General features: G+C 44.9%; 1 protein-coding gene across 2 annotated transcripts in view; it reads left to right on the forward strand.

Moving 5' to 3' along the window:
* cpne9 (copine family member IX) overlaps nucleotides 1–8,762 on the forward strand; it is a 142,795-nt gene extending 134,033 nt beyond the window's left edge. For both annotated transcript variants that reach the window (XM_015968603.3, XM_015968604.3), the window contains one exon: nucleotides 8,448–8,762. In XM_015968603.3, coding sequence (XP_015824089.1) covers nucleotides 8,448–8,621 — 174 coding nt within the window. In that variant the 3' untranslated portion in view covers nucleotides 8,622–8,762. The remainder of the gene's footprint in view (nucleotides 1–8,447) is intronic.

Here is an 8,762-nt window from a genome sequence, read left to right on the forward strand (position 1 = left end):
TTGGTGTCTCTTCTCCCGGCATGCAACAGTTCAAATTGAAACAGCACCATATTGGCAGGCAGAAGCCCACAGCTGGACTATTTGTTATTGTCAGAAAACTCAATCAAACAGTAAATATGGTAGATTCCTGTTGTGCCCCAGAATGCAGAACAGACTCAGACAACATAAGGAATGAGCCATCTACAGGATTCCCCAAGATCCGGAGCGCCGCAAACGTTGGATCATTGTAAGGAAACGCGCTAGTGACCGGGCTAAAATGAAACTGTGGGATCCCGAGAGTAAAGGTTTTCACTTATGCAGCGACCACTTCATATCAGGTACTTAAACCAACGTTTCCTCAACTGTGTATGGTATTTATTTTAAATGCTTTTATTACGATTCTTAGTGGGCTTCCTAAACTTATTTTGGCGGGGCTTTTTCTGTCTTATTACTCATAGCAACAAGTAAACGTCACGTAAAACGTTGCCTCGTGAGTTCTGTGTGCTGCCGTTTCCGTGTTTTATGATCACAGCAATTAACCGGCTAAGCTGTGTTTAATTTTTAAGCAATGGTTGATCAATTGTCAGATCACACATAAAAAGCACTTTGGATTGCTATTATCTGTCTCACCGAAACAGCTCTCAGACAGATCCTGAGATGCTCCTGCCTGACTTATTTATTTTATTCAAGGAAAAAAATCAAACTAGTGATTTCTCTTGGCATTCAGTTTACCATTAAAGGCCGGGTCTCCAATTTTGGCCGGTGTCGGAGTCAGCGGAGGTAAATAATGGCCGGTCTCTTATTGTGGCCGGGTGGAATATGGTGACAAGCAAGTATGAGCGTCCCAGCGGCAGGGTTACAGTCCCCAAATCAACCAGCAGGAGACAGTAGAGGTTGACGCGGACCTTTAGTGGGCTTTTTCTTCAATGCTTTGTAACGCTACAGACACGAACCTCTATCACGCTCCTACCACACAGAGTCACGGTGTCAGTTAACCATGCTAATTCAACCCCTCCACAGAACACACATCACCTTCCCTGTGGCTTACATAACACTCACACAACACGCAAATCAGCACATAGGAACTAGCAGAACGATAGGAAACACATATAACACAATACCCAGAATGCACCTGGCTTACAACCCCAGCCAGGTCATTACACTATCAAGTTCAAAGAGAACGTGCTGATTATGCTGCAGAACACTCTGGAGAGCAGCAGTAGGGGGTGTATGAACTAGTCAACTTCACTATACAGTAATCCCTCGCTACTTCGCGGTTCGTTCATCGCGGATTCGCTGCTTCGCGGATTTTTTCTTTGGAGCATTTTTCAGGGGGAATTCGCAGATTCGCGGTATTTTTCACTGATTCGCGGTATTTTTCTATGCGAAATATCAAGAAATTCTTGTTTTTTTCATCAATTTCATCATAAAATGCACTTTTTGTAATAAAACCAAAAAAAAAACAAGTAAAAAAAATTTTTTTCTTGAGTTTTACCCACAAAAAGAGAATGTGATCATAATAATTCAATAGGGAGTGTGGTTTCACAGACGCGGAAGTGATAGCGTCGGTGAAACGCCGGCTGATCTAGGAAACCCCCGAGCGTTCGAGCGTCAACGAAGTGACACGGAAATGCCGGGCTTTCCAGAAGTAAGTAAGATAACTTACTATGATTGTTCGTTGGATTGATCGGTAGGTTGGAAACTCTGATCATGAATCTGAAGAAACGATGACTGAGTGGTGAGCTGGAAAGGCGACTTCCGTTTATAGCCGCGGTTTGTGACGTAGGTGCAACGTGGAGGGAATCCCCGCGAGGGGCATGCTGGGAGTCCCTACTTTGCGGATTTTCACCTATCGCGGCCAGGTCTGGAACGCATCTACCGCGATAAACGAGGGATTACTGTAGTGACTTATTATGCCTGTCATCGACTAGTCGCTGTCACGTGATAATGACCGGCAAGATGCAGCCCTCGGAAAAGACAGCAGCCTGCTGTCAGCAGGTGACAAGCTCCTGCGCTCGGGGTGGGGAGGTGGGGGGGGGTGGGGGGGGGCAACGCGCTGTGCCAGACCGTGTACTGACACGCGATCGTTCATGTCGGTTCATTTCCTTTAATGTTTTCTGTCTTTTATTTGCGCCTGATGTGTATCGCTGCTGTGGAGCGGGGCGCATCAACACCTCCTCCGACACACAGATCACTGATGCGCCCGGCAAGCAGGGAGCGTTCCGCTGTTTTCGCGGTCGGTAGATCTGCCTCCTGAGCACAGCCACAGTAACAATCAGGTGTCGCCACCTCAAAAACTAATTTAACACGCGATCGTTCATGTCAGTTCATTTCCTTTAATGTTTTCTGTCTTTTATTTGCGCCTGATGTGTTTCGCTGCTGTGGAGCGGGGCGCTGCGCGCATCACCTTGTCCTCCGACGCACTGATCACTTATACGGCCACCAAACAGCGAGCGCTCCGCTGTTTTTGCGGTGGGTAGATCTTTTAGAACTGCAGTTCAAAGGTAACTCATGAGGTGAATATATATGAACCCAGGTAGCAGTTTTTCTTTAGGATTGAGAGGAGATGCAAGAAGATAATAAACAGACAGGACAGAAAAATAGTCAAATAAAAACAAGTTAGTTTTTGTACCTGCTGTTGCAACATACAGACACCATTGAAGGTAATCAGAAGTGAGGAACAGAAAATGAAATAATTATTTTAATGTTTAGAGCAGCAGGAACTCCGAGAGGCTGCAGGCGCATCAGTGAGTTTGCGGCTGCTGCGCAGGGGGAGGGGGGAGAGGACTGAAGCAGAAACTACCGTTGTTAAAAGAAATGTGTTTAACTTTGAAAATGTGTGTGCACTTTTAATTGTCAAAAACTCCAGCAAACCATTAGTTCATTTTGCTCAAATAGAAATAGAGGCCTGCCTCTAATACTGGCCCTCCTTCCAATAAAGGCCTGGAGCTTGATGAGCTTGAGTCAAATAAAGGCCCGGGCCTGTATTAGAGGATTTACGGTATACATTCAAACAGCACAGCACTCTTTTTAAACTTCTTACATGTAAATCCATGTTATTTGTCCATCCATCCATTTTCATCCGCTTATCCGGAGTTGGGTCGCGGGGGCAGTAGCCTAAATTGAGAGGCCCAGACTTCCCTCTCCCCAGCCACTTAGGCCAGCTCCTCCGGGGGAATTCCAAGGCGTTCCCTGGCCAGGTCCGGTAAAAAGTCCGCTCCGACAGCTTCTGGCATTTTTAAAAAGTATCCCAGGGGCATGGTGAAGGTCAGACATGTTTAGTCTATTTAATTTCTGACTATATAAAACGATTTCTTCGGTTTTAAAGTGTGAAGTAAACTCAGACGAAGTAAAATCCAGGCCGATCCCGTTCATTTTGTTTACCTTTGTTGCCTGCCAACATGGAGTCTACTCTCTTGAGAGTCACGTGACGTCCGGAGCTCAATAGGGACATCAGATTACGCACAAACAGGTTGTTAGGTATTTTCTATATGTTCCTTTTTGAACATCTTAGGTGTGTTCTTGCTGTGCGTTATTTCTAATTCCATGTTGTCGTTCTTTTTTAAAACACAGAAACTGTTTTGTTACCTGTTATTGACGCTACAGTTTCGCCGACGGCTGCCGGCTTCTTCAGGCTGACACTGATGGTGGCGCATCACTTCCGTCTCCGTTTATCTGCGGGCACCAGAGGACATTGTCGCCCTCTACTGCCCGCTCTCCCCTCTCCAACGATGCAGTCCCATGCGTGGTCCAGCGTGTAAACTCCGTCATCCCTGTTCATGGTCCCACATCCACGTCTCCTTATCTCGATTGCTTCCTTGATCCATCTTTTGTATTTTTGTTGTTCAGTGGTTATGATCCGTGTGTTGTCCCAGTCCATTATATGGTTTTCTCTTAAGCAATGATCTGTTACGGCTGACTTTTTTATTGGACTTTCTGCTTCTTCCTTTGCTGCTCTTGTGTGTTTTCGATTTGCCTCTTTCTCGCACTCCTTTCTGTGTTCTATTGTTCGTGTGTTGAGTTGGCGTCCGGTTTCTCCTATGTATGTTTTATTGCAGAGTTTGCATGGGATTTTGTAAATGACTCCACATTTTTGTCCAGCTGATATTTTGTCTTTTGGGTGCACTAGTCTGTTTCTAACTGTTGTGTATGGTTTTGTTGGTGTGTTTATGTTATGTTTTTTCATTGTTGCTCTTATTTTTTCCATTATGCCTCTGATGTATGGTAGGGTTATCACTGGTTTTGGTTCTTGTCTTTCTGGGTTTCTGGTTCTTTTTTTGGGTTGTCCTTTGCTTTCTGTTTTTGTTTGTCATTTTCCTTTGTTTATTGCCCATGTCAGGTATCTGCAGGTCTTTAAAGCATGTTGTATGTGTTTGTCTTCTTGTTTTCGGTCTTTTTCTTCTGTTATTATATTTGCTCGGTGATATAATGGACTGGGACAACACATGGATCATAACCACTGAACAACAAAAATACAAAAGATGGATCAAGGAAGCAATCGAGATAAGGAGACGTGGATGTGGGACCATGAACAGGGACAACGGAGTTTACACGCTGGACCACGCATGGGACTGCATCGTCGGAGAGGGGAGAGCGGACAGTAGAGGGCGACAACATCCTCTGCTGCCCGCAGATAAACGGAGAAGGAAGTGATGCGCCACCATCAGCGTCAGCCTGAAGAAGCCGGCAGCCGTCGGCGAAACTGTAGCGTCAATAACAGGTAACAAAACCGTTTCTGTGTTTTAAAAAAGAATGACAACATATTCCTTTTTGAGTTCTAAAGAACGTCTGCTCCTGTAAGCACATTGTTATCTCTGTTATCCCTGGAATGCGGTGTCCTGGGAGATGAGGAGCCTGTAAGTCTGTATCTTGAGAAGGCCCGCCTTCTCTGTCCTGGTTGTCAAAAAAAATCCCTAGGTGACCTGTTCAGGTTAACACAGACGCTCTTCAATTGGCATACAGATAAAAAATGAATGCAGTAAAACAAAATACGTTTTACTTAAATATTAATTAGTTTACAAGCAGAGAGCCGCATCAGATGGATGAAAGAGCCGCATGTGGCTCCAGAACGCGGGTTGCTGACCCCTGTGCTAGGCTAAGGAAATAGGTTCAGAGTAATCCCGCAGCTAAAGGTGTCAGCATCAGAGCTCCAATTAGAAGTGATTGTACGTGAAGTTTTCCAAAAAGTTGTTTCACAGTTGGAGCAGGAGTACCACGCAGACATAACTTGAAATAAATGCTTGCTACCTGTAGCTCCCCTCAAGGTAGCATAAAATCAAACCGGTACTAGATGTGTTAGAGGCGATTCGATCGTCCAAAACCTAAAGCAAAATGGTGGCTGCTAATCTTTTTCGCTGTGTCTGCTTTTGTTTGTGTGTTTTATTACAAACATGTCTAGATTTACATCCACATTTTTTAGATAAAACCCAATTGAAGATGACCTCAGAGATTAGCTGGTTGTTTACTTGGTGCCAACAGATCACACGCAGTACTCCAATCATGCCTGAGATCACGATTGTTTACAATACTTGACTAAAACCGCTGTACCTATATCCGTGGCCTATCACAAAACGCGAACTCATCACATAATATATACAAAGCTGCGTAGTATGAGCTAACAGCCACCGACAGGCCTGGAATATACTTGCTTTTTAACGACGTGTTGCATGTTTAAAATGGCTGCCTCACATAACTTGCATTGATTTGATGCGGTGTTTGTGCTTGTCCCTCGAAATGAATGTGACACATTCACGTGTCAATCTACGAGTAACCAGGAGGAAGAGTTGACAAAACGAGTAAGACACATTCACCATTGTCACTCCGTCTCTGGTTTAGAGGTCTGTTATACTACCTACGATACTGCTGTCTTTCTTTCTGTTGTGATCTCAAAATTAATCAGTTACTGATCTTATCTATTGAGACCATGTTTGTTTTGGTTGCAACCCACAAACCTGGGACTCTTATCAGGTCTGAGTTCTCTACTGGTCCTCCACCAACTCTCTTGCCCATGGTGTCCCACAAGGATCTGTGCTGGGGCCTCTGCTCTTCCTCCTATATCTGCTTCCACATCAGCACATCCTGAGCTCCTTCAAAGGAATCTCCTACCATCTTTATGCAGATGACATCCAACTGTACATCTCCTTTAAGCCCCATGAGATGTCTAAGCTGCAGCTGTTACACACCTGCATCAAAACCTGGATGGTGGGAGCTTTCGACAGCTGAATGAAGTTAAGACTGAGATCCTCATCTGTGCCCCAGACAAGCTGGTTCCCAAAGTCAGAGACTCTCTTGGTCAGCTTGCTTCTCACACCAAACCTTCTGTCAGGAATCTTGGCGTGACCTTTGACCCAGCTCTCAACTTGGATTCTCATGTCAGTTCTCTTGTTGGCTCTTCCTTCTTCCATCTCAGGAACATTGCTAAGCTGAGTCCCATTCTGTCCTGCTCTGAACTTGAGACAGTTATCCACTCCTTCATCTCCTCACGCTTAGACTACTGTAACTCTCTTTTCACGTGTCTGAGCAGAACCTCCCTGAACCATCTACAGGTGGTTCAGAATGCCTGTGCTCGGCTTCTGACCAAGTCCTCCAAACACACCCACATCACCTCGCTTCTCCTCCAGCTTCACTGGCTGCCAGTCAACTTCAGGGTTCATTTCAAGATCCTGGTTCTGGTCTATAAGGCATTACATGGACAAGTGCCATCTTACATTAGTGATCTTCTTAGTCCCTACATCCCCAGCAGGTTCCTGAGGTCCAGTGATCAAAGCCTACTGGTTGTGCAGCACCAGGCTTAAGACCAAAGGTGACAGATCATTTGCTGCTGTGGCCCCCAGACTCTGGAACTCTCTCCCCTGAGCCTGAGATCAGTTGACTCAGTGGACTCCTTTAAAAAGCAGCTGAAGACTCACTTGTTCAGGCTGGCTTTTGTATGACCTTCTCCACCACTCTCTCTTTATTCTGCTCTCCCCACCTTCCTCAGGATCCACTGATTTCCCTCTTTCTTATTCACTCTCTCTCTTTCTTAAAATTTTTTAAATCACAAATGTCTATTTTTACTCATTTAAAATCTATTTTTAAACATTTTCTAAATGCTTTTTTATATTTTTACATTCTTTGTTTTTGTGAAGTGCCTCGTGATTTGGCGCTATAGAAATGACACTTTCTTCTTCTTCTTCTTCTACTGTGCCCCCTAGTGGAACACCCCAGTACTACGTATGTAGTAGTATGTATTGTCCCTTTCCCACTAGCATTGGCTCTACATCACCCGGATAGCCCCAGTCGGCCCCAGCCTGGCCTGGTTCATTCCACACATCCTTGTTTAGGAATGCAAGGAATGCAGTCAGAGAAGTTCTCAGCTTCTAGGTAATCAACATGATAATGAATTGTACATGCCATAAGCCCACGTGGGCTGATTTTACCCACCAATCGGAGGCCTTCCCTAATGGAAGATGTAAATTTGAGCCAGCCTATCAGTCAGCAGTGGGTGTGTTGGCCCTGGTCAGTCTGAAGTAGACCACATCGAGAAGAGGGCTGAAAAACAGTCCAGTTGCACCCTGAAAAAAGGCAGGCTATGCTAATGTGGACACTCTCTATGCTATCCAGACCATGCGGAGCCGATGCTAGTGGTAAAGGGGCAATATTCCCCTTTCCCAGTAGCGTCGGCTCCGCCGGTAGTTGTGAATAATTTGGGTCTTAAATGTGGCCCAGAAGCGTAGCGTCACATTGCCCCACAAAATGTATGCTTTTAACAGGCTATGCCTTCAGAACACATCAAGGTCAGCAGATCAGATTGTGGCAGTCAGGAAGTCAAACACATGAGCGGTGTTAAGGATTCAGCCATGTTTAAAATAAAAAACTTGCAGATTTTTCTGCTGCGTAACTAGTGAAAAAGAAATCATTACCTGTAACACCTCTGTAGCAGAAATAAACAAAATAGAAAGTAAACCACAGACCTTTCAGATACTGGTGGCAGTTTTTTTCCCTTGCTTGTTACCGTGTGAAATGGCAAAATCATGTGATCTTGTACTTTTCTGGTGATTTTGTGACCTCGCACGACCAGCTGCGCGAAACACTTTTGCTGCAAAATTGCATCCAATACACGCCCTGTGGGAACAGACGCACCGCTGAGGTTGCAGGGAAACTGCACCTATTACACTCCGGACCCCTTACACATCTGCTGGAGAGCCCTAATTTATCAGCATTTCATTAATATGATCTTAGTTTAAATCACAAAAGGTGGCATATGATGTCCCTTTCATCAAGAAATGTTTGGTGTTTATTGTTATTAATCTAATAAATCAAAGGGGTTTCTATCGTTTCCATTCATGTTCTGGTGATTTAAGAAATGGAAATAAATTGACCGCCTATAATTAACAGAAGCTTGGCTAAGACAAAGGCTGGACCAAACTGAATGATGGGTTCTGTTCTAAACAGCTGATGTCAGATTCCTTCTTTTATTTCTCTTCTAGTTTGTGCCGTTCAGAGACTACATAGACAGATCTGGGAACCAGGTCCTCAGCATGGCCCGTCTGGCTAAAGACGTCCTCGCCGAGATCCCCGACCAACTGCTGTCATTTATGAAAAGCAGAGGAATTGAACCGCGACCGTCCATGTCCTCCTCCCCGCTGCACCGGCACATCTGACCCCTGACATTTCTGACTATTTCTCTATCCGTCTCCTTCTTTCTCCCCTCCTTACACTAATCTTTGCTTGTCTCACTTACCATTATTTGTCACTTTAAGAGAGTGAAAAGATCAGCCTGCTGCTTGCCCTTCGTTCTCTCT

This window comes from Nothobranchius furzeri, chromosome 15, assembly GCF_043380555.1.
Source record: "Nothobranchius furzeri strain GRZ-AD chromosome 15, NfurGRZ-RIMD1, whole genome shotgun sequence".
NCBI lineage: Eukaryota > Metazoa > Chordata > Actinopteri > Cyprinodontiformes > Nothobranchiidae > Nothobranchius > Nothobranchius furzeri.